The 27,301-nt window shown below is 36.3% G+C and overlaps 1 protein-coding gene across 1 annotated transcript in view; it reads left to right on the top strand.

The window, feature by feature from the left end:
• Nucleotides 1–27,301, top strand: part of LRRIQ3 (leucine rich repeats and IQ motif containing 3) — a 287,561-nt gene that overhangs the window by 168,774 nt on the left and 91,486 nt on the right. The window contains exon 8 of the mRNA XM_021667704.2: nucleotides 26,771–26,867. Coding sequence (XP_021523379.2) covers nucleotides 26,771–26,867 — 97 coding nt within the window. The remainder of the gene's footprint in view (nucleotides 1–26,770; nucleotides 26,868–27,301) is intronic.

The raw sequence follows: 27,301 nt of genomic DNA, 5'->3' as shown, positions 1-27,301 counted from the left end.
CTTGAAGAATATCTTTGTGGTGTTCTCTGTATTACCTGGAGTTGAATATTACCCTGCCTTGCCAGGTTGGGAAAATTTTCCTGAATGATATCCTGAAGAGTATTTTCCAACTTGGATTCATTCTCTTCATCACATTCAGGTACACCTATCAAACGTAAATTAGGTCTTTTCACATAGTCCCATATTTCCTGGAGACTTTGCTCATTCCTTTTCATCCTTTTTTCTGCATTCTTGTCTTCTCGTTTCATTTCACTGAGCTGGCCCTCGACTTCTGATATCCTTCCTTCTGCTTGATCAATTCGACTGTTTAAACTTGTGCATGCTTCGCGAAGTTCTCGTGTTGTGTTTTTCAGCTCCATCAATTCACTTATATTCTTCTCTAAATTGTCCATTCTCATTAACATTTCGTCAAACCTTTTTTCAAGGTTCTTAGTTTCTTTGCATTGGGTTAGAACAAGTTCTTTTAATTCACAGAAGTTTCTTATCACCCACATTTGGAAACCTGCTTCTGTTATTGGAACACCCGTGTAATCTATTAAGCCTTGTTCCGTTACTGATGAGGAATTGCAATCCCCTGTAGAGGGAGAGGCATTCTGATTTTGAGTATTCTCTACCTTTTTACGCTGGTTTCTTCCCTTCATTATATATTTGTCCGTCTGTCGTCTTTATAATTACCGACTTTCTAACTGGGTCTCTGACGTCCAACTTGTTGATTCCCTGTGCCGAAATCTGAGCAATCCACTGAGCCGGCCAAAACAGCGGTGTTAAGATTGATGGTGCTTTTCTGCCCGGGAATCTCCGGACTCTGCACCAAGAACTGGCGTGCTAAGGCACCAGCAAAACCGCCACGCCGGCCACAAGAGTCGCCCTGGCGACCCGTGGTGCTCCTCCACTGGGAATCTCCTGGTCCATGAGCAACTAATATTCGTCTGAAAGTGTGGTGTCCTCTCGTTCTTTGCGCTTTCACTGGGAGGTACGTGCCCGAGCTGCTAATCATCAGCCATCTTGGATCTCTCTCTCACATTTCAATTTTTTAAAAAAATTTTGAAATATTTGCATATGCAGAATGAGGTAGACTGTGGATAGGACCAAAATCTAAACACAAACTTCATTTATGTCTTATATACATTTTGTACACATAGCTTGAATGTAATTTTGTACAATTTTTCAATAATTTTGTGCATGAAACAAAGTTTTGACTGCATTTTTACTGTGACTCATCACGTGATGTCAGGTGTGGAATTTCCCGCTTGCATCATGTCAGGTCTTAAAAAGTTTTGGACTTTGGAACACTTTGATTTCAGATTTTCAGATTAGGGATGCTTAACCTGTAATAGTACATCCCATCCCATTCAAATTAGAACATTGATTGTTCTTGAAAACCATGATTATCTGCCTTCTCCCTTGACTCCAGTTATTTTTCACTCCCGGCTTATATGCTTCATATCACAAATGTCACCTACATAATTTTTAACAAAATCTAATACCCCAACACTCTGATCCACAGAAATTTGGCTAATCCTTCTAATTAGATATATTCTACACTTTCTTCTGAGTCATTATAATAATTTAAAATATCATATTTCTATTATAATAGCATGATTTTTGAAAAGTAGAAAATGTATTTAAATTTATAAAATAAAAGTAATAGCCTATGACCCATAGATAACCAGTGTTAACATTTTGAGTTCTTTTTCCAGGTTTAGGGGTGTATATATGCCTGTGTGTTGTTCCGTTTACTGATTTATCTTTCCTGCTTCTCACCCAACTCCTCCACCTTACCTTTTTGGGTCACTGACACTTATACAATTGTTGACTGAGCTCTTCCTGTCTTTATCTTTATCCATAATCCTATGGTAACTCTAGCACATAAAACAAACGACATATACAAGTACCACCCTACACATTCAAACATATACATTTTTTGACCAGTTGTTTTATTGTAATTAATATAATGGATGAGTCTATACAGAGTGATTCACTGGAATTCTAGCTAGCATAAGTAGCAGCACATACATTCATACTGGGGAAGAGATCTCATTTTTCTATTGGTACAGCTACAGGGTTTGAACTAGGATGCAATAGTGGAAAGGGAGTAACCTATCTTCCTACCTTATTTTAGGCAAGTGAGGTGTATCTGTTTCATAAGGCAAAGTACTAGTAGGTTTTGTAGGTTTTTAAGGAAGAAACTTGCTAGATGTTAGACATTCCCTCCCCCTACACTTAGCTACAGTGAGGGTACCTGATTGATTGTTTATTCTTGCCCATGACTCTGGATCTTTAATTACTGCTAAGACAGAGGTAACTGATAAATTATTCACTGTCACTGATATTGCAGCTCAACATTCCAGAAAAAGCAGCTACTAGTTTCCTATAGCAGTAGTTCCAAAAGTTCTTCCAGATTCTTCCCGTATTGTAACATTACTTTGTTTTATGCCACTGGATTTGCTAGTTTATTCTTGCCCATGACTCTGGATCTTAAATTACTGCTAAGACAGAGGTAACTGATAAATTATTCACTGCCACTGATATTGCGGCTCAACATTCCAGAAAAAGCAGTTACTAGTTTCCTATGGCAGTAGTACCAGAAGTTCTTCCAGATTCTTCCTGTATTTTGTAACATTACTTTGTTTTATGCCACTGGATTCACTAAGTTTCTGCACATACTTCAACCAGGAAATTTCTAGGCTTACTTTTCCCAGTAAGTGTCTGATTATCAATGGGAAAGAGAGTTTATACACAATAAAACTATGGAGGAGTATGAATAGAGCTTCAGCCATCCCTTGGGTCATCTCTGTATACTTCCATGTCTACAGCTAAATTTATGGAAGGCTGTTGCAACACTTCACAAGCAAGGGCTTGTATTTCTCAGGAAGGAATATTTGAGTAAGCCTACCAGGTAAAGGCTTCTGTAATAGTGAATTGTTGGCTGAAGGCAAAGGGTACCTTGAATGGATGGTGGAGGAAGAAAGCAGTACATTTTAACTATGGCCTCATAAATATATACAGAAATAAAGATCACAACCTCTACTCATATTGCCTGCATGCTTTATCACAAATATATTTGTATACTTTATATTTTTTCTTCCTTTCTATTTCCTCTATTCCATATGATATTAACGTAGTATCATAATAGAACTGGAGTGTAATGGACATTGCACAGTGATCCTGGACTCCAAGGTGAATGTAGTAACTAATGAGACTTTGAGTTATTTCCCTTAGGGAAGTGGATGTATGCTTTATTGGTTGTATAAAGAATACTTAGAATTGAGCCACCTTATGGGAGTAATGAGAGGTATTAGTATCAGAAGAGAGATGTAGATGAACATTTGTCAAATTCTTTTGTTTATTTTTGCCTATAAATCATCTGAATGTTCTTTTTTTTGGATATATCCTTTGGCTTGTTTTGAGTTATTAACCATGTCCTAACACAAATTGTAGAGGGATCAAAAAGTTTTCACTTCAACTTCTCGGATATAGAGCCAGTCGTTCAATGCTCATGCTAGCACTTCTAATTTTAAAGTAGTGATACCACGACTAAAGACGGGTGTTAAGTCCAAGAGTGGCAGCCGCGAATTTCCAGTGATAGCAATATCAAAGATGGCCATGTATGTGGCATTGTCTTCTGAGCTGCTGCTACCTAACCTGCTTTGGTATCTACCCATTTTCTGAGCTTGGTCCCCAGATTTCTTCATTTAGATTGATGAGTTACCAATGATCCTTCCAGTGAGTATCTTTGTTGTTCTTACTACCAATGGTTTCAGTTGTACACAAGAATAAGAAGATTTCTAATATTTTTAGTTTATCTCAGTAAGTCTCACTTTTCAAATGTAAGATCTTTTAAAGCTCACACAGCAGGCTTTTTGTCTTAATCATCTTTCAAATGGATATAATATTTATCCATCATGAAAGTTTTAAACATAAGTGAATGTAATATTCAGAACAGTGCCTGGACCATAGTAAGTGTTAGATAAGTGTTTGCTGTTATTATTCATTGTTTTCCAGGCTGGGACTTTTCTGCTTTGAGGAAAACCGGAAGGGAATGCATCAGAGGCTGTTAATAAGAAGGCACATTAAATTGAAGTTCACTTTGAGTGTACAGCCCTATAGCACTCATCTTACCCTACTTTTTATTCTGGTCATTTGCCTATTTGCTTAATTGCCTCACTCAGATGATAAAGTCTTTCCAGTCAGAAAATGCGTGTTACCATCTTCCTATTCACAGCCTTCTCTAGCTGTGTCCTACACATTGCAATGGTCCTTAATAATCATTCACAGATGTCTTCCTTGGCTATGATTTAGTGTGTAACAAATTAAAAGATTTTTTAGAGCTTACATTCAAAAAGAACAAAGAATCTGTTTATATATATTTTAACTTTTATTATACACATGTATATCAAAATGATTAAACAACTATTTCCTCTTTTCTGTAGTTTCCTATCTGCCCCATTTTTCACCTTTATTGATTCCTTCTTTGTGAAATATACACTTTCTCAGGTCATTCAAATCTTATCTAAATACATAAACATCCTGTCTTGTGTTTTACATATCAATTCTATAAAATCAGACTTTCATTTTGTCTTACGACACTGTAATGAAAACATCTTCAACAAATCACTAATAACCTCCTTCTTGCTAATTGAATCAACATCTTTTAGCCTATATTTTGCTGGAATTTTCAGAGGCACTGGCTACTATAATTTTGCCCTCTTTGACACATCTTTTTCCATCTCAATTTCCATGACATCACATGCTGCTCTTTATATCCTTTCTTAGCCTTCCAACTTTTTTTCCTCCTGTTTCTTTTTCCTTAAATGTTGGTGCTATCATGTGTGGTAAACTGAATGTTTGTGTCTCCCTAAAATTTATATGTTGAAACCTAATCACTCAAGTGATCATATTTAAAGATGGGGCCTTTAGGAGATGATTGGGTCATAAGGGCAGAGCCCTAATGAATGGGATTAATGCTCATAAGAGAGGCCCCTGAGAGTTCCCTCATACCTTCTGCCATGTGAGGATACAGCAAGAAGACAGCCATCTATGAACCAGGAAGCAGGCACTCACCAGACAACAAATCTGCCAGTGCCTTAATACTGGACTTCCAAGCCTTCAGAGACATGAGAAATAAATTTCTGTTATTCATATACCACCTGGTCTATTGTATTTATAGCATCTTCAACAGACTACTGCGTCATTGTCACACAAACAGCTTTCTTCTCAATTTGTATGTTTTCTGGTTCACAACATACAAGGCCATGTTTTTGACATTGCCCGTAATCACATTGCCCATATTCTAACAGACCCTAACAGCGTCTCTCCTGAGTTCCAGACATATTTCTAATCCTCCACCAAACATATTCACTTAGAAAACCCACACAGCACTCAAAATCAACATGCTACAAACTAAAATCATAAATCTTCCTTTCAGAACCTATCCAGCAGGTCATCCTTAGCATAACCCTCCACTGTATGTCTTATATAACAAAATCTTTTGCATCCTCTTATTTCATTGCTCTTAAAACTCTCCTCTGAATCTCCAATGACAATGTTTAGTTCTTGCTCTTTCTTTCTTCAAATCTATTCTTTATATCCTAAAATGGAAACCAACTCTTTGGTCATATCCCACTGCAATAGGTTAAAGTTAAAAAACCCTTTCCACGTAGCAGGAAAAAAAAATCTTAATGGCCCTGACAGTCTCTACCTTTCCAGCTTCTCTTGCCATCAGAAATCTCAATCCCAATGTTCCAGCTGTAAGGTTATTCAATTATCTAATTCCTCTACCTCAAGTGCACTTATGCTTTTGTCTGCTTAGAGAACTACTGATTGATCTTCTGGAGTCAAGGGACATGCTCTGAAAGTTTTTTATCCAGTGCTTCTGTACATGCCTTTATTGTATTTTTGTATTATTATATTACCCATTACATGGCAATACAACACCTTGATTATATGCTGTTCCACACATTTGACTGTGGATTCCCTGTATTTTATTTTGTTTATCCCCAGTGCTTAATAAAACAAGAAAGAGGGATATCTTTTAATTTCCTGTGTGTATTATTTAGCCCTTGGAATGACATCCAGAAAAAATAATGCCCTTTAAATATTTTAATTGTTTTTACTAAAATTTTCTGTCCTATGTACACATCAAGGATTGATACATATATCTTACAGAGTGATAAAATTGAGATATGAGCATTCAGTGTCACTAAAATTTCAAGAAAAATCTCATCTGCTTCATTATTAGCATTAAGTGTTTAAACTATTCTGCTGAGGAATCAACTTTTAGGTTAAAAGCCCCATTAATAGTAATTTCAAAAACCTCATATTTTCCCTTCTTTCCTACATTTAGAGAAAAAAAATACAAACTTGAAAGCTGACTTTTTTTTAGAATTTTACTTCTAAAAATGTGGTTCTTCAGATGAAGAAGAGTGATTACGAGATTTAAATAAAGAATGAAGTACTTTATCATCCCTTTAGAGAGAGTTTCTAACACACTACCTGCCTGTGTGATTGTTAACCACACTTTGCCTGGCCACCCCTTTCGCCTCCGGCTGCCATCCTTCTAGCCAGAATGCAGTGTAGTCAGGATCTATATAAAAATCCCAGCCGCACTCATGATTTACACAATAAAGTAAGTTTGTGAAGAACATCACCTGGTAATCATACAGATGTTGTTTTTTCATTTTTGTTTTTGTTTGTCCATTTCAGAGGCCAGCTCCAAAAACTCATCAGCGTAGGTTAATATGGTTTAGATAATTTGCCTGAGAGTACACTATGTGGCCTCTGAGATGAGCTGCACCTTGTGGAAGTGACTGACCTGTGCAGTAGAAATCTTTAGACACTGGCCTTGTTCACCTGACACTGATATGTGGTAAAGGTCTCTATTACAAAGTAATCTTATTATATGAAATAAACACATCATAAAATGTATTTCCCATGTGTATTCATAAGTCTGTGGGTGTGTGCATGTGTTTCCATGTGTATGTGCATATAGGTACTAGTCTGCATATGTAAATGAGAGCTATTGAAAATGACTGAAGCTCACAACATCAGTGGCTTAAACACCTAGGCAAAGAAAACATCTTTGGGGCCCAGTAACCTAAAGGGGGAAATATCCATGGTCATTGCCCAGGCCACAAAGGGAGAAGGTTTTTTTTACTGTTTACTTTTTGAGAGCTACATAAATAACTGATAAAACACAAAAACAAAGCCGAGTGCTAGGTAAATGTAGTAATGTAAAAGATAAGTTAGAGCTAGATCCAAGTTTGTATGGGGCCTGAAGTTTATTCAACTTGGGAGGATTCTCTTTGGGGAAAATAATATGAAATTATATAGTTAAGTATAGGACCTTGGAAGGGGACCATAAATCTGAGGGGTGTTGTAAGTTAGGCCTCATTATCTTCACTATAAATCTGCCTGTATAGCCTGAAAATCTAAAAGTATCCTGAAAAGGAAGAAAATAATTCAGGAGACACTGGATTGTCAGAGCTGTAGAACCTTCTTTTATCTTCTCATGAATAGAGGTCTTTACCAACAAGGCAAAAACTAAATGGTTATATATGTTTAATATGCAATAGTTCTCAATTGATACACACAGTTTCTAGAAGTCAAGAAATGTATGAATTGATATATTATAACCCTTACTCTTCATATCAACACTTCCTCTATCATTTCAGGATAATTCAGTCATGTTTAACAGCCTGACATTGCCAGAGTAGGGTAACAGATCCTCTGCTCTCAATGACTTAGCCCAGGTTAGTACATTTCTCACTGATACTCCACATCCAATGTGAGTAAAGAAGACATCACTGTTTTATAGCATCAATGTCTATTACACATGTCCCATGATGCTTCTATGACAAAGAAAGAACATGGTAGAAAGGAGGGGGCCCAATGGCCCTTAAATGATTTGACTCCAAAATGATATTTGTGAAGTCTGTTCAGAGTCCTTGGTAGGAACTTTTAACGTGGCTTCACCTAATACAAGAGCTTTGGGAAATGCTGGGGAACATATAAAATATTTTGGGGAGCATGCACAACAAGTTCATCTCTAATATAGAAAATATTTATGGGAGCATTATCTCTGACTAGCCATCACAAGAGAACTTCATTACACACACACACACACACACACACACACACACACCCCACACACACAGAACAGGTCCTCGAATAACACTGTTTCATTTAACATTATTTCCTTATAAAATTGATGAGAAAAAAATGTTGATTTTCAGCTGAGGCCACTGTCTGCAGGGAGTTTGCATGTTCTGCCCACATATTTGTGGATTTTCTCCATTCCAGTGTCCTCTCTCCTCCCAAAGCTATGCACATTAGGTGAGTTGCCTGTCTTCATGGTCTCAGTTTGAGTAAGCATAGGAGCGCTTGTGCATGCTCTTCGATGGGATAGCAGCTTGTCCAGGACGGGTTCCCAGGATAGGCTTCAGCTACCCACTAGAATTAATGGGTTGGATAATGACTGAATGAATAAAAATTAGTGTCAAATAAAAATTTGTAAAGTATACAATAATCATACAAATGCATAACAATAAACGATGCTGTACAAAAGTGCTCAGTGAGATTGCCATATTTGTCATTGTTTTTGAACTGTGTGGTGATAAAAAGTGCTCTTTACAGTTTTCACTTTCCAAACATCTTGATTTCACTCACCACCACGATGACCACCATCATCACTGATTCACCAAAATTGAGTAATGATCTTGTTATAGTTAATTTTTTATAAGTGTGTATACTCACCATTATTTCAATATTTAATATTAGAGGTCTTTTGTGTCTTTATTTAGAAGTTTGGTCATGTTTTTGTGACCAGAAATATGCCATAAGAACTTAACTCTTTTTACTATCAATTAACCTATGGTAAAATTGATTTTGTTACACTGTTTTCTCTAAAGTCAAAGTTTCTAAGAATCTATTGACAGTGTTAAGTGAGGACTTTATGTATGTGTGTGTGTATATGTGTGTGTGTGTGTGTGTGTGTGTGTGTACATCTATGTGGAAATTTAAGACCTGTGCCATCTACATTTAGAAATTTGTATAGTGATTGGCATTTATGAGACATTAAGAATGTCTGTTGAATAAGTAAGGGATAAATGAGTGAATAGAGACTATTCATGGTGACCGTAATTCTTGGAAGTTGAAAAAAGACATGTGTTCCTAAAGTATCCAGCAAGAAAGCCCCAGTACTATAATATAATTCTGTCTTTTCTCCCCATATCACCTTTCAGGTCTGACCTGCTTGTGGCTCTTACTAAATAAAATTACTTACATTTTGAAAGTCTTATATTCTGTCAAGTGAGCCAAATTTAACAAATAATTTGAACTCAATTCTTACTAGGATCGTTATTTTTAAACAAATGAAAGAATTGACCTTGAGAAATTAAATGTGAAGAAAAATAATGTTAGGCTCAGGGAGAAATTGAGGTCCACTACAGATCTACGTGGCACTTGACTCACCAGAACCTGAGAAGGAGAGCTAAGCAAATAGAAATGAAAAAATTAGTATTTACACTTTCTTGGTCACAATCACCTAAAATTTTCTTTAGAAAGGGGAATTATGTAAGGCTAATGAGTAAGTTTCCATAATTATTTTATTAAGAATATTTGTTTGGGTGGTATGCTGATGTATTCACTGCTTCAGCTGCTTTTAAAATATATTAGAAGCCATTATCCTTAGCAAAGTAATGTAGGAACAGAAAACCAAGTACTGCATGTCCTCATTAACAAGTGGGAGCTAAAAGATGAGAACTCATGGACACAAAGAAGGGAACTACAGACACTGAAACCCATTGGAGGGTGAAGGGTAGGAGTAGGGAGAGGATCAGGAAAAATTACTAATGGGTGCTAGACTTAATACCTGAGTAATGAAATAGTCTGTACAACAAACCTCCATGACATGAGTTTACCTATATGACAAACCTGCACATATACCCCGAACATAAAATAAAAGTTAAAATAAATAAATAACATTTTTCTCATTATGTATTTTTCCATTTGTAATGTTATCAATACTATTTCTTTGTCATGCAAATGTATGTAATCAACATTTAAAATGAATTTATTTGTACTAGAATATACTTTGTATTGATGAGTTGTGTAATAAAACTTACTGCATTACAACACCATCTGAGGAACTTTTTTTAAATCTCTCACTGGCTGAGATCTGACACTGTCCTAAAATGTTGTGCATGAGTTTTTTCCCCTCCATTTTCACTACTGCTTTCCAAAGAATGGCAAGATCCAGCAGAGTTCACCTCATTTTGCCTTTCTTTTCCTCCTATAAATTACAGGCAATATCTTTGTTCTTAAGTACTGGCTTTCCTTTGAAAAGACTACCTTGCACCCTGATTTCATGGTGTGTGAGCCTATCACCACGTAAGAGCCATGGGGAACCATTTCCACTAATGGATTTGTACTCCCCAGTGCAGTTAATTTCACCCTTGTGGTCAGAAAGAGTTAATTTCCTTTGCCACCAGGGTGTTAACACAGACACTGGGGAGAAGATGATACCCTGTGTTTTTCCAGAATGGATGTCTTACAAGTCATTAACAATTTTCTCTCCTAGAAATTTTCTTAGTGGTTTTTTTTTGTGTGTCTCTAGAAACTTTAAACATATACGACATACAACCATTGCTCTTTAAAGGGCATCTCAACAGATTTGATTTTCTTATGTATTTTTGCCTTTCAAACAACTTGATGAGTTGCTTCATTAATCTCTTGGTCTCTCTGCCTCTCCTCCATCTGGCATCACTAGCAGATGGAGGCAGAATTGCTCAGATATAAAGGGACAGACTCCAACTACAAATATAAAGATAACAAACAAAGATACTTTGTGATTATTGGACAGTAAAAATTACATGAATTCTATCTATTATTTTCACATAGCTATTATTAAATATGAGATTTCAGAATGTAATTTGGTACAGTAACTGTGACCTAGTGATTGTGGTTCATGCACTATTCAACATATATTTGTTGAATACCTACTATGTGCCATGAAAGTAGCTTGGGATAAAATGAGGATAAAATAAGACATAATCTTTGTTCTTAAAATATATTTGAGTAATAGTTTCTAAGATACTGAGTATTGAGGGTACACATTAAAAAACTTAGGGTAGAAAGATTTTCATAATGCACCATGCTTCTGCCTTTCTACCTTCACACAGAAAACCTTTGTAAAGCCCTCTCAGGTAAACTGTATCCAACTTAACTCAGTATATAGCAGGGCCATTCTATAGCAGTTAACCAATGCATTTGTCAAGAACCAGATCCTAACTGAGCAACCACTATAAGCAATAGACTGTTCTTGGCCTGTGATGGATGCAAAGGACTGTAAGGTAACACGCCTTCTTTAAGGAATTTAAAAAGAAAAAAACTTGATTAGATTAAAAGTACATATAAAATTGTAAAGTACAGTTAAAGAGAGTATGTAGTAGATCTCAATTAAATCAGGCAGAAATATCATCTGGGTATCTCGATTAGAAAGCCTGGTAGGCACATAAACTATAACCAAATGCATCCTCATCTCCTCCTTCACCCCACTGGGACTGCTTTCCTCTAGGATCTCATCATCCAAGGCAGACACGGAGGCATCATCCTAGATTCCACTGCTCCACTATCCCATTCATCTAAACAGTCTACAGCCCATTTCCAGTTAAAATATTTAAATCAATATCTTTAGTACTTCTCTACATCACTAGTTCAGACCTTCATCGTCTTTCACTTGGATGTACTGCAATGCAGCCCCTTAACCCTTCTCCTTCCAGCTCTTCTGGCCCTACACCTCAGATTCATTCATCTTTCTAAAATATAAACCTATACCTACACTCCTTAGTTAAAAAAAATAAACCCTTAATGCCTCCCCATTGCCTTCAGGTTAAAAATCTAAGCAACTTAGCATCTGAAAGCCCTTTAAAATTTAGTTTCTCTATCTGCCTTCAGCCTCTTTTCCACTAGGCATTTACTCTGTGTTCTAGTCACATATAGCCACTGGAGTGTTCTGTACCCTCAAGCTACTGGTCTTCGGCACAACCCACTGGCATGGCTGTGCTGGGTCTTTTTTTTTTTTTTTTTAAGATCTTTACCCCAGAGTTCCTTTAATTATGAAACACTGACAGTATTTAAAAGGTAGCATTCAGAGTCACAGAGCTCATCCCCGCCCCCTTCAGTTTTCGGGTGGGTAGGTCATATGCCCTGGTGGAATACTCCGTTTGGATGGAGGGACCTCAGGGCTGAGGGACTGGTAGTCCCCTGGAGGAGGCCTTTGCGTGGAGGGCGGAGGAGGACCTGGGCCAGTCCAAAGGCAGGAAGGAACAGCGATTCCTGAGAACTCTGAAGGGCCGATTGGAGGGAAGATGGGCGACCCGACCTGATGATGACTTAGGTAGTAAAGGGACAGGCCAGTCCCTAGCAGAGGCAACTGAAGGACAGCAAGGGAGGGCTGGGTAAAAGGACAGTAGTAGCGGGTCCGGAAGTGGGGAATGGTGACCAAGTGACTGAGGCTGAAATGCAGAATGAATTAGCCCTGCTCAGGACCGGTGTTTCCTCCCAAGGTTCGGTGGTCCTGCTCAAACAGACCACAGAATGCCAGGCTGGGAGGCGTTGCCCTGGAAGCTACTGGTCTTGGCTTACCCATATTCATAATTAATAGGCCGCCTTCATATAACTAACTTGGAAATTTTTCAGTATCACTCCACCTTCCTACTTCCATTTGAGTCTGGTGTCCTTCCCACATGTGCATCGGGCCTTATACATCTCTGTCATTATTTTTCATCATATAGTAATATATTTTTCCATTGACTTTATTTTCATAGACTTTAAGGTTCTTGAGGGTAGAGACCTGCCTTCTTATTATTTTCTCATCAGTAAGCAACGCAGTACTTGATATATAATAGGAACTTGGTAAACATTTGTTGAATTAAATCAGTTAATACTGATGATGCTCAGAAGAGTGAGAAGTGACTTTAGATATAAAGACTTACTGGATGTAAAACCAGATGTGATGCAAACAACTTAGCACACATTGTCAGACACAAAAGCTGCTCAATAAGTGATAGTATTCTTTCCCCTTGAATTGCCTCCTAAAAATTGTTTGCAATTACATAGATGAAGGTGAAAAAGGGGGGCTTTGTAGATTGAAGAGTGTGTGTCAGTCTCAGCTTGGTAAAGTATTTTGGTGTAAAGGTTTTTATTTGAAGATTCAGTGTTTAATGAATGTGTGAGGAGTTGAAGGGGAAATGCCTCAGAGCACAGCTGGAGGCCTGGACAGCCATCACTCACTACTGCAGACTGAAGCACAGGTGGACACGTGGAACACAAGTTCTGCAGGAAGCCTGAGCACCCCTAGAGGAGAACAAGGGAGTCTCGGTTTCATTTCTATCTTCCAAATGGTGTGAATGTTCCCGCAAAAGCAAACAGGACCAGCGCTCCTGAAGAAGCGCATCCAGGGAAATGGAGTTTGCAGCGCTCAGGAAGTTGTGCTCTGCTACTGATACTGGTGGTGGCACTGGTGATACTTGTGATGCCCAGTTGATAACAGCTTACAATGGGGAGAAAGGTACAAAAGAAAGGGATAATAGTGTGCTGAGGTTAGAGGGTAAATATAGGCAGTATAACAGAAAAAAAAAAAAAGTTGTTCAGAATAGATTAGCCAGGTAAAGCAACTCCAGAGCTTGTATGGGAACATGGGAAAAGCTTGGACTTTGGACTTGGAATAATTTGTTCTCAATCCCTACTCAGCCATTATTAGCTATATAACCTGACTAAACACTTAATTTCTCTAAGCCTGAGTTACCTCATGTGGAAAACAGGGCTAAACTCTGCATACAGCGTTGTCGTGAGGAATGAGACTGCACATAAAGCTCCAGGGTTTGGCATGCATTAGGCATTCTGTAAAATTAACTACCATGTTATTGTTATAGATGCTTGGGTCTTTTGTGACCCTTTTGAAATTTATTGTTCCTAACATTGTTAGCCATAGAATCCTAATGAATGTTTTTTGAACAAAAAAATGAAGACATTTCTCTATAATTAATTGGGTGCTTGAGTTTGTTAAATATGTGTAAAGTGTTTCTCTAGTGTATCATATGTTTCCATGGGTGTGTATTATATAAATCTCATTAGATTGTACTTTCAATGAAGGCAGAAGAAAAATGTCCCCCTTCTTATATCTTTCTACGTTGTCTAATGCAATTTGATACTGCGTACATAGCTGACAATTGATGAGTGTTGTTAACAGCACCAAGTGTATCAATTTCTGTCTCATATCAGCTGTAGTAAGTTTCCCAAGCTGGAAATGAGAAAAAATGGAGAAAGGAGAACATTTTCTGTATTTGAAATGAATTGACCTACTATGAAAAATAGCTAAAACATGTAAACAATATGAAACAAATTGAAAAGGCAAAACTCAAATAAACATAAAAATAAATTGTATTCTTTGTTTTAACCTTAGCTAAATGGCTAGGCTAAAAATTATCACAAGAACATATTTTCAGATGAACATACTCAAAATTGTAAAAGTATCTTTGAAAATTTTCATTTTTAGACCACAGAGTATATTTTTCATTCAATTTAACTGTTTATAATAGCAAAAAAATCAACAATCTTATTGTTAAAAGTAAATCTGTAAGACTCAGATAATGATCTGTTTTCTGATCAATAGTTTTCTCTCCATTGTTTACAAAACTAGATCTTTCAGAGGGGTCACATTTGTCTTGACGATTTGACATAATTGGCCAAATTTTCACAGAGGCATTTGTTCAGCATTCTAAGTAATTGTCTAATAAAAATATGAATGCATATTTAAAATGGAAAACCAACAGCATCATGATATACAGGTTTAAGACTCTTAATTTTAATGATATTAAATACACTTTCTGTGAATAAGGAATTGATTTGTTGGAAAACTGTGCAAAAATAGAGAAAGGAAAAGATGGGACTCTGGAGCTGCTAATCCTAAAAGTGACTAAATCTAAGATTAGTCACTACTACAATGCACTGCATTAGCCATGGAATATCTTTTTTATTCCTTCATCAAGTGTGTAAATATAGACATACGCCAAAATTCTGCTTCATTCATTGCCAGTATCTTGAGCCATAGTTGATTTACTTTAATCTTGGCACATCATCATTGAACCAGTAGGCTAATAGCTCTTATGGATTTAATTGACTTATTTAAGTGATAAGTCCATATATCAGAGCTATAGAAATAAAGAAGGCAAAGAATTACTTCCCAGCAAAGCAGAAAGGAGGCGATACAGCATAAAAACATATATTTTTAAAATGTCCACTGAATCAGATGGATGGGTTAAAAAAACCTTAAAAATACTTCTTAATTTTATTTTTAATATTTAGTCACTTTAAAAGTCCTGTGGAAATTTAAGAAAACAATATATGCAGATCATAGTGTTCATGGAATCTGTTCCGCATAGCAGGTGATGGATAGAGGGGGCCCACTGTAGCAGGTGAGGCTTCTGCAGCTATAAAAAAACGTAACTGGGAAAACCACAAGCATATTCCTCCTCAACAGATCTCTTTTCTCCCTTGATCTCTGAACGTTGTAACTCAGTACTTACAAATAAAAATTCAATTAAGCTTTGAAGATTGACTGCCGTTAACTGCTGAAGAAAGTAACATGGTAGAGGCAATTATGGGTTCAACTCCTAGTCTACTACTCATTGAGTATAGCTCCCAGCACTTTTCAATAACCTTTCTAGGCTGCATACTAAGAGTATGGAAATATGTCTGGTATAAAATATGTTTTTTGAATGACAATAAATAAAGGAGCCTCCTCATGTGTAGGTTGACTATTGCATTCCTTATGGATTGAGGGAGTTTAAGGAGATTATGTTTATTACATGTTTTTGTTTTGTTTTGTTTTGTTTTTTGAGATGCAGTTTCTCTCTTGTGGCTCAGGTTGGAGTGCAGTGACACAATCTTGGCTCACTGCAACCTCCGCTTCCTGGGTTCAAGTGATTCTCCTGCCTCAGCCTCCCGAGTAGCTGGGATTACAGGCGCCCACCACCTCACCCAGCTAAGTTTTGTATTTTTCCTAGAGACAGGGTTTCACCATGTTGGCCAGGCTGATCTCGAACTCCTGACCTCAGGTGATCTGCCCACATTGTCCTCCCAAAATGCTGGGATTGCAGGCATGAACCAGCACGCCCAGCCTATTACATGTTTTAATCATGGTGTGCCACATAGTTAGCACTTAGTAAACGATGGTTGTTATCATGATTAATGTGGTGATCTTCACCTAGGAAGTCTCTCAAATTTTTGTTTAAAAAAAGGATCAAACTAATGTGTTCATTGAATTCATTTGACAAATTACAAATACTGTTTTACATGAATATCCATTACCAGTTCAGCCATCATTGAAGTACTTTCTCTTACATTTAATATTGTCAGATTTATGGACCTCAGGATTTCTGTTGATATAAAGTCTAATAAAGAGCTTGACAGGTTTCTACCATTTTTCCTAAATAAAAAATTGACCTAAGGGTGGTACTAACTCACCCTATCAACAAAAAATAATAAATAAAATGGAAGCTTTTGGAACCAGTAGAACTTGAGTTTCATGTCCCCAAATTAACAACCCAATAACTATGTATGGCCCAATAAAACATCCAGCTCCAAAGAATCCTTGAGACCATTGTTTTCATTTTATTTTAGGATCTGATCCTGAAAGATGTGTCGTGAGGACTCTCTCTCTCTCTAGTATTATCACTTACAGTATACAAGCTGTTCATTCAGCCTTTGTCACCCCTGCCTGGTCTTGGGAAGCCATAGAGAAGTATGTTTTTTGCCATTGTTACTCAGATAATCTGATCAATGTCTTCTTTCAATTTAATGTAACTAATCGTATCAAGAAAATGAAGCAGTAGCAATTTTTTCTTTTCTGATAGTCCCAAAACTTATCAAGACAAGTTTTGGTGGCAATGCTTTCTGCTTCCTCTTATAGTTATTTGTGAATGACTTTGCACTCCTTCATTGTATAACCACCTCTTATTATCAAAAAGTGTAGTTCTATACACATGCAAAAATACGTGCAGAGTGTGTTATAGTTTCTCACATACAGCAAAGGCTCAATAAAGGTTTGTTAAATTAAATTACCACCTGGTGATCTTCAGATTGCACTTCCCCAGAGGATATTTCCCTCTCAGACTCAGTCAGTTCCTTGTTTTGTGATTTCATAGCACCCTTTATTTCCTCATAGATTTTTCATAATGTTAACTAATAATTGATTAATTATAATAACGTTCTTAATGTCTGTTTAAATAAATTCTTGAAAGAAATAACTGTACCTGTCTTAATGACCACTATACCTACAGCTTGATATAGTACCTATAAAGCACTTAGGGGATATTTTATAAAAGGCTAAAAATGCTTAACTAATTACTTCCTTGTTTCACAGTTACAGAAACTAAATTTTTACTCTACTACACCATAAGATCTGCTCATTTATTCTCTTATATATCATGACATATTAGAGAATCTGTCTCATAATATATAAGACCTTTGTATCCATGTTTGGTTGGCCTCCATCCAAAAATAACAAACTTTCACCTGCATTTTATTTAATGAAATAATCCTCCTCCACTTCCCTGCTGCCTCATAAAGGAATATTTGGGTCAATAATGCTGCTAACAAATTTTCCAGAGTCCTTGTTTCTGTTTCTTTTCTGTTTTACTACTCACTCTGGTCATTTTGCTGCTCATTAACGTATCAACTTGACATGAAGTTGTTTTGTTAAATTTGTTAGAAGTTTAGACAAGGAAGGGATTTGTAGATTTAGTTATCTTAGCTATTTCCTTCGGTTTGCTCTCTTAGATCATCAAGAATTGAGTATACTTTTGGGAGAACAGTTCCAAACAAATCTCATGAAATTTTCTAATGACAAACTTAGTTTAAAATGCTGGTAAATGCAACCATAAAAGATATTTGATTTATTTCATTAGATCAACATTTTTCTGACTGTTACTGTCCTATCTCTCAACTGGAAACAAAAATGTAAAAAACTCTATTTTCTGATAGACCAATATTTTACTATATAGGGTGTAAAGTGAAAATAGTAGATAGTAAATTACTCAGAATGCTACCAAAATGTACATACAGCTTATTTATAGACTAAAAATGTGCTATATTAATTATGTTACCTTAAATGAAATCTTCCCTCCATCCACATGGTAGAACAGGATTTTTTTGTCCTTATTTACTGAAAAAGGCAGAAGAGAAATGAATCCCCTTAGACAACTGAGTTCCTCCAAAGCGGAGTGTCTTTATCTTTGTTATCTTTCTACATGATGCAAACAATTGGCTTGTCCCTAAGTAATCATGCTGTAATTAGTCAATAATGACAGTCAACAAGGGTCTCACTCTCTCTCCAATAGTTCACTCCTCCAACAAAATGATTTGCAGAGTTAGTTTAATGGAGTGCTGTCACCAGATTAATGGCCTCACTTTGAAACAATGTCAACCTCTTGACTGGACATGCTTTTGTTAGGTGTCCTGGCATATAGCTACAAGTAAGAAACTATTAGCTTGTAGCAATATTTTATTTCTCTGAAGGCTTCAGATTATGGACTTTGTTTGCAGAAATACACCAAATCATCATATTTATGTTTCTTTATTTTACAAAAAGAAAAGTGCTTTTTGTTTTGTTTTCATTTTTTAAAGGTAACATAAAGTGTTCTGAAGGACTACGTAGTTTCATATTCCAGTTGTGAAAGGGAGGGAGAAAAGATCCTATAAAATACTGTATTTATTTCTCTCCTTAAAAAAAAAAAATCACACTTTCCTATCTAGTAAGTGGAGCATAGTTGTGTGTGTGAACGCAAGTTGGTTTACAAAACAAAAGAGCTTTTGTTCAAAGCCTCACTTCTATGCCTCTTTCTTTGTAAGTATCTCAAAATACCTGTTGTATTTCACACATTTTTCTTGCATGTCATGCATTTCTGTGTTCTGAAGCAAAGCACAGTAAAATTTATTGTGCTGGGAAAGCTTACTTTCTGAGAGAGACATCTGTTTTAGTTATGCACTTTTGGTGTCTAAGCCTTTTAAGTCTGGCCAACTTATAATGAAGTGCTCTGGGGAGATTAGCAACTACCCCTATTTGGATGGAATCAAATATGAGATTATTCTACATCAAATGTTACTTCTTTTTAGTTGATAACTTTAGAGCAATACCTCATTGTGTTAAAATTAGTGAAACTGATCATCTAAAAATGAGTTTGGGGCACTTTTATTCGCAGAAAAATAAATATTGGCAGCAAAAAATATATTTTTTTCTGAATAATTTGATTATTTTACTATTTTATTGAATTAGTAAAATTAAAATAAATTAGTAAAATTAGATAAATTAGACAGTTTTACTGAGTACTATGTGTAGGGTACTCTGCTGGGCATTAAGAAGAGAACCATGAACAAGATAACATATGATGCTGTCCAGGAAGAAATTTAGACAATAGTTGGGGAAACAGAGGGATGCCCAGATAATTACAATAGAGTAATAAAAGGTGTAATAAGAGTTAAGTACTGGTACGGAGTGCTGTGGCATTATTTAATGGTAGCGGAAGATAACACCTAATCTGTCCTTTGGAGACGCAGGAAAGATTTATGCCATGATGAAAGGCTCAAATGACTTAGCTACTTGCAGTGAGGGACAGTGGTGAAAGTGAATTCCAGGCAGAAACAAAAGCAGGAGCAATTTCCTAAGAGACAGAGAGTGCAAGGTGAATTTAAAGAATTGAACTTCATTTAAATAAGTGCCTGAAAAAGCATTATAGGAATTTGGAACATTATCCTGAGAACAGTTTTGAGCTAAGATAGGGTTTTAAGGAGGGGAGTGGTGACTTAAAAAGATCATTCTGGGTCTAATGTGGAGAATGGATTAGAGGTGGACAAGATTGGAGATAGAAAGCCCATTAGGAGGTTATTAAAATAATCCAGGCAGAAGATGGTAAGGCTTGAATTTACGTAATGGAACTGGGGATAAAGAAGGTCAACAGTTCAAGAGATGCTAGCATTTCCATTTCTCCCTCCCCACCTCCATTGTGTAATGTGCATTAACCAGAGGTTTTGCCTATATCTACCCTATGACAGCATGCCTGGAGATCCAGATTCCTTAAGATCTTTGATATTAGCAAGTGATAATTTGCTAGGAATTTTATGAGTCATTGCTGAAACAACTGCTAGCTCCTTGAAGAGGAGAATGGACAAGTCATTTATTTGTAGACATGAATGATGCAATCTCAATCTGTCCACAAAAGATAGCACAAAGGAGATTCTAGGAAGGAGGTCTTGGTCTCAGCCACTTAATTAAGATAAAAGTTCAAGGACATTGCCGTGTCAGTATTAAGACAGAGGACTAGTGTTATGTGTTGAATTGCATCCCCAAAAAGATGCTGAACTCTTTATTCCCAATACCTGTCAAGTGTGACCTTATTTGAAAATAGGGTCTTTGATGATTATCAATTTAAGATTAGGTCATTAGGGTGGACTCTGGTCTATTATGTCTGTGTTCCTATAGAAAGGAAAAATGTGGACACCGGCAAATGATAACAGGAAAAATACCACATGAATATTGGAATTATGTTGTCCCAAGCCAGGAAACTACCAGAAACTAGGAGAGAGGTCTGGATCAGAGTTTTCCCCAGTGCTTTCAGAGAGAGCACAGCACTGCTGACACTGATTTTCCATTTCTGACCTCCACAACTGTGATACAAAGCATTTCTGTTAAGTCATTTTGTGGTATTTTGCTATGGCAGCCCTAGAAACCTAATACGACTGGAGAAAGGAAGCCTTCAACTGGACACGTGGGAATTTGCTAGATTCAGGAGGAGGACATGCTGATATGCCACAGTTAACTATTTCCCTATAACTGGGCCATACTACTATGTGAGATGCATCCAAAGTTTCAATGGTGTATCTGTCAGTGTTCAGTGTGCCTTTCTCACTACTTCACTGACTTATGTGAATAAAAACTGTACTAGTTGTCTAGCTAGGTCCATGATTCTGAAGCAGAACATTGATTTCACAGCCCTCCTAACTTTCTAGCCAGTACTCCTGCATTCAACCTTATTTCCTTCTTTCATTCCTTATCCTATCTTATCCCTCTTTCTCAACCTAAGCACTGAGATGTCTCTGTTCAACTAAATTAACTTTGAGTAATAATATCAATATTCTTGCTTTGTTCTGGGCTCATTCTCTATTTCCCCACATTCTCTAATAGCCTGTCTAGTAGGCAGTTCTGCTTTTGTCAGTGAATTGAAACCAGCTGAAAGCAGATTTTGATGAGTGAAACTAGAATATGAGGGTGTCCTGAGAGCAAATGTCTTTTGCTATTCATGTTTTAAAAATTATTTTATTGAGATATAACATATACAAAAATGCATATATCTTTAACATATAGCTAGATAATTTCTACTTATACACGTTACAGGTGAGTGTATATTCCCATGTAATCACTGCTTAGATGAAGATTATTATTATTACGTATTATTAGTCTTTTTAATTTTGCCTCTTCTGGTGAACGCATAGTGGTGTTTCATTGTGGTTTTAATTTGCACTTATCCTGATGATGTGTCCATATGATTTACATTTGGCTCTTGTAAATAGCAAGAATTATTTTGTTTCAGTAAGACAAAGTTTAATACTGAGCTTCATGCATTTGCATTTACTGTGGTTACTGAAATATTTGGATATTTTTACTATCTTATTTTATACTTTGTGGGCCATTCATAATAAAAAGAAAGTTAGAGTGGCAATATTAGTACCTGTGTGGTGAAGAACTAACTTTACCCGAAGAGAAGGCTGGCCTTTGTCTTGACTCCTAGGAGATAGTCTCTAAACCCTTTGAATTTTCCAAGTAATTGAAGTGTCTTTGTTATGGTGAGCCTGTTAGACCACACTTGATAGAGAGTTATACCAGTGAGGTGACTGATGGTTAGCTCCTAGGTAGTTTATGCTAAGGAGTTGACTCAGGTTGGGTTTGGCCATACTGGAAAGGTCAACTTTATATTTTTATATTAGGCTAACCCTTGTGAAATGGAGAAATAACCATAGTTGAGTTAGTGGACAGTGATTCAGTCAATTGTGTCTATACAGTTAGAGTCTGATTTAAAGAAAACAAAACAAAACTCTGAACACTGAAGCTCAGTGAGCTTTCCCTGGTTGGCAATACTCTTGAGTATCATCACACTTTGATGCTGAGAAATGATGCAAGCTTTGTGTTTGGAACTCTCTGTACGCATCTCTTCTAATTTGTATCCTTTTCATACATTAAAACTATAACTTTAAGTAATACACTTTCTTTTAGTGAGTTCTATGAATTTTTCTCGAGTAGTTGTAATTTAAACCTTAGAATGGTTGTTGAAACACTCTAATTTGTCACCAACTGGTCAGAAGTAAAAGTTGCTCTAGGGACTCCTAACTCTTAACCTGTGAAGTTTAGCCCACTTCACGTCATATTAAATTATACAGAATTTAAGGTGAAGAATGTTATTAAGAATAAAGAGGGTCACAATATATTATAAAATAATAAATTTATGAGGAAAATATAAACAGTCTAGTAAAATAGTGTTAAAATATGGGAAGCAAAATCTACTGGAAGAGAAAAAAAATTTATCATTATAATGGGAGATATTAATGTACTTTTACCAGTCAATCAGACAGTGAAATAATCATGATGTAGACAATATGGACAATATAATTAACAATGAACAAGTTTGATTTATGTATCTATTTAGCACCTAAGAAGTAGAAAATGCCCATTTTCAAGCACACATGAAACATTTTTAAAAAATGACTGTGTGCTAATCATAATGAAGGTCCCAATAAATTCAAAGACAATGATAATATATACAACTTGAACAAAAAGAAGACTGGGTCAGGCACAGTGGTTCACGCCTGTAATCCCAGCACATTGGGAGGCCGAGGTGGGCGGATCATGAGGTCAAGAGATGGAGGTCATCTTGGCCAATGTAGTGAAACCCTATCTCTACAAATAATACAAAAAAAATAGCTGGGCATGGTAGCTTGTGCCTGAAGTCCCAACTACTCAGGAGGCTGAGGCATGAGAATCACTTGAACCTGGGAGGTAGAGGTTACAGTGAGTGGAGATCACACCACTGCACTCCAGCGTGGGAGCAAGACTCTGTCTCAAAAAAAAAAAAAAAAAAAAAAAAAGACTGTGCCCTTTATGTTGAATGTACACTTAGTTATCTGTGTTTCTTTTTCAAGCAAGAGGCCTCTGGCACACTAAATAAAATCACTTGAGCAATGGAGTCTCTTTCTAATACCAGTGACTGTATGATCTGCAGAGAGCCAGGGAGCCTTTAAATTTTGGCTCCTGTGGTCTGTGATATTGGGAGATGACTCGTGTGTGTGTGTGTGTGTGTGTGTGTGTGTGTTTCTATGTACATATGTGACGTATGTGCATGTGCATGAAGTTTAGCACTCCTCATTGACTTTACTCTTAATTCTTAACTACTTACTTTGTGTCTTTTCTTCGACTGTTTCTTGACTTTCTTGGGAGGCTGCTGGCATTGGCATAGCTGTCTCAGTAATTAATCTTATGGAAAGTCTCATCAATGATGCTGAACAGAAAAATGAATTCCAATATGCACAAATGTATAATATTAACATTTAGCTCTAGGGTATCTTTCTTAATTGTGTTTCATTATAATTTGTTTCATAACTGCTTCAATTGATCTTATAGTGATTCAAAATATTTTAATTGCAGGATGAAGTCCATTTCGAGATTGAAAAATAAAAAATGATTCCAGGATGATGAGTTTCTTTGTTCTTTGTTTTTGATTTTTAAGACTTCAGACTAGTGTTTTTTGCCTGTACAATGCTATACAATACTTCATGTCAGGGCTTCTCAACTTCTGATGTGAAAACTGGTCGCCTAATCATCTTGTTAAAGTGCAGATTCTAAGAGGGTCTGGGAGGAGGTCTGAGATTCTGCATTCCTAACAAGCTCCCAGATGATTCTGGTACCTAAAGTGTGGTCAGCAGACTGCGTGTTTGAACATCAAAGTTCTGTATTGTTGGGAACTGTACCATCCTATTCAACAAAATACAATAATTGGACTTGTTCAGATATTTAACCCTGAATCAGTTAAAAATATTTTAGAAAGCAAAAAAAAAAATTTAAGAAAATGTAAGATAAAAGAATACCTAAACATGGTGAATTAATAAATAAATTATGCATATAGAACATAAGCATTTGTTGTTAGGTCTGTTGAGAGGACCATTTTTTCAACAAATGTGTTCACATACTTACTGAAAGAAGTAAGTGCCATTTGTTTCAATTTGATTTTGTATTATTTACCAGTAGATGGCAGTACATATTCAAGCTTATGGCAAGACAGTTAACTGTAACTAAAACAGAGTATCCCCTAACATTCAAGAAAGCAGTTTTTTCTGTAAGTGCTCCCCAAGCCCCAAGACAGAGCCATGGAACTCTTATTTGCAAAGCATATTTATTTGATATAGGCTCTAAATATCCTTTTTTATTCAACTTGAATGTTAATAAATATTTTCATTTTAGAAAATCAGAAAAACACACTCTAAGAGGTCAAATGAGAAAAAATGAAGTTAGGACTATAGCAGATGGAGATTTAGTTTACATTTGTACATTGGGGGTGTGTGTGTCGGGGGGAAATAATCCTCTTTCAGAGCAGGTACCAAATAAAACAAAAATCTGGAATTAGGGTAAAGAAAATATTCAAAAGGATTATTGCAAAAAGGAAAAGACTATTGTGATAGAATGAGGGTGACTATTATAATAGATCATGAGACCTGCCAGTTTTCAAAGGTGAAACAAAAAGAGTTTTCCTTTTATAATAAGAAGTAAACAAGGCTAGAAAAAATTGGGTGTGGAGAAATGGGGTGAAAGGGTGTACAGTGGATTGGACAGTATATAAGAAAGTGTGTTACTGAGATGAGGCTGTTCTCAGGAGGTGCTGTTAAGGTGCTGTCTGCTGGCTTAGTCTGAAGGTGCTTCAAAGGGGAAACAGAGATGCTTTAACAAACTTCGTTTAGCAAGCATTTTGTTCTCATTGATCAGTGAGGACCAGCAGTTCAGTTAACTATTAATGAAGAAAAGAATGGGAGTTTGGAGGGTTTTGTCTGAACTGGTCATAGATAAACCAAGGAATGCATCCCTAAATAAGTCATAGGGAAGGCTGTTTCTTTGTAGTAAGCCATCTTCTGGGACACAAAAGGATGGGGAGATTTCTTTAACACCTTTGTTTCCCAAGATCCCTGGATTCTGCTAAAATTCTACATTGTCATAGCTAAAAAGTCTAAGGAATTTAAATAAATTTTTGTAATGATTGTTGCATTTATTCTATAAACATTTATTGGAATTCAAGCAATGTTTAGAAAAGGGCTCTGGTCATTTAATGGCCCAAATGTTATAGTTAAAAATGCTCCCCAGGAATCTTACTGCATACCCAGTCTAGAACATTCTAGAGTTATGCAGGTAATTTGAAAAGCATGATTTGATATTTTTTCCTAAATAATGTATGTGAATAAGCCAAAGTAAATGCTTAATAAATGTACATGTTTATATATTTGACTGGGCTGAATAAGACCTAAAAGTTAAATTTCTCAAAATACTTCATTGCTGCTCCTGGACAAAATCTTCCCAGGTGTTTTCCTATGAAGTCTAAATGCTGCTTGTTAGGGTGCACTTGCGTCTTTACTTGTAAGTTTACAAAATCTAATTCTTCTGTCTTTCTGGAAGTACTATGATGACTTACGTCTTTCTGACTAAAACACCAACAACAACGTCTATGGACATAAGTTGAGGGAATGAGGGCATATTTCAATTCCTGTCTCTAACATTAGAATTTCAAAAATACGCTTTCTCTCTATCTCCTACTTGTGAAGGGGCTGTGATACCAGGTGGAGAGTGAGGGTATGGGAAACATCATTTGTATTTAAACACGTAATACATGTTTCTCATCTAATGTCCTCAGTAGCGTTGCAGGGTACATATTATAATAATGTCCTTGTAGATTAAAATATTTTCCCAAATATACCGAAATAAAACACAAAAGTGACAGAGATGGCTCTAAGTAAATTAATTTAGTATATATATGTGTATATATATTTCATTTTAGAAAATTGGAAAAACACACTCTACGAGGTCAAGTGAGAAAAAATGAAGTTAGGACTATAGCAGATGGAGATTTAGTTTACATTTGTACATTGGGGATGTGTGTGTATATATATATTTATATATATTAAATACTAAATTTTATATACTAAATACATACATATATATGTATATATATACTTTTTTTACAAAATAATTGCTATATCCTGGAACAGGGCTACATGCTGGAAGGTACAAGGCTAAAATAAAAGCTGTCTCTGCTGTTGAATTTTTGTTACCTAAGGAAACCAACTAATGTAGACCTCAGGATAGCATTCTGTCTGCGCATAGGGGAAACAACAGAGAGCAGTGATAAATTCTTTGATGGAGGGAGGCAGCAATCAAGAAAGACTTGAGAATACATATCGGGGGTTATATGTTCTCCAGAAAACTCAAGTCTCTACTTCCACGGTATGAAGTTGGTGCTGGGAAAGGAATCTCCAGACAGGGACTACATTTCTCCAGCCTCCTTTGTATAAAGCTTCAGTAATGTGCTCTCACCAATGAGAAATTCTCCCAAAAAAAGCTAAGCAGCAATGATGTGTGCCACTTATGGTTTAGGTTTCTCCATTCTCCTTTATTTCCCACTAGAAGCAGAGGACTCTGAAGCTCCCGTGAATGATAGAGCCAATACATGGAGAAGCCTGGGTCAACGAATCGCCATGTGGAAAAACAGAAGCATTGTTAGGTGGGTGAAAAATAGAATTCTATTATTTTATGTGATTGATATTTTGGGAAGTACTCACTACAGCAGTTACTGCCACTGTAACTATTACAGAAGTTACTCCTGATCTGAGTTATGACAAGTTAACTCACATAGCTCACATAATTTAAAATTGTAAGTAGTCCTATACATTACTCCATATATAAAATTTTCATTTTATATAGCAAGAGATACGCCTACAGAAGAGTCGAGGTTACATTGATATTTAGGAATGAATTTAGGCCTAGAATTTTGGGCTTTCCTGCCCCAAAGCCCTTTCTAGGGGAGGAAGGTGTCATGCTACTTTTATATAGCATTTATGAAAATCACCCCAATTAACTTTTTTTGACCTTTAAGTTTATTTCTCTGTATTCAACAATCTGTGAACAACCTTAGTCATGGTTTTCTTATTATCACCT

This window comes from Aotus nancymaae, unplaced genomic scaffold (genome assembly GCF_030222135.1).
Source record: "Aotus nancymaae isolate 86718 unplaced genomic scaffold, 86718_ANA_hifiasm-v0.15.2.pri h1tg000007l, whole genome shotgun sequence".
Classification (NCBI taxonomy): Eukaryota; Metazoa; Chordata; class Mammalia; order Primates; family Aotidae; genus Aotus; species Aotus nancymaae.
This window is presented reverse-complemented; position numbering and strand designations above follow the sequence as displayed.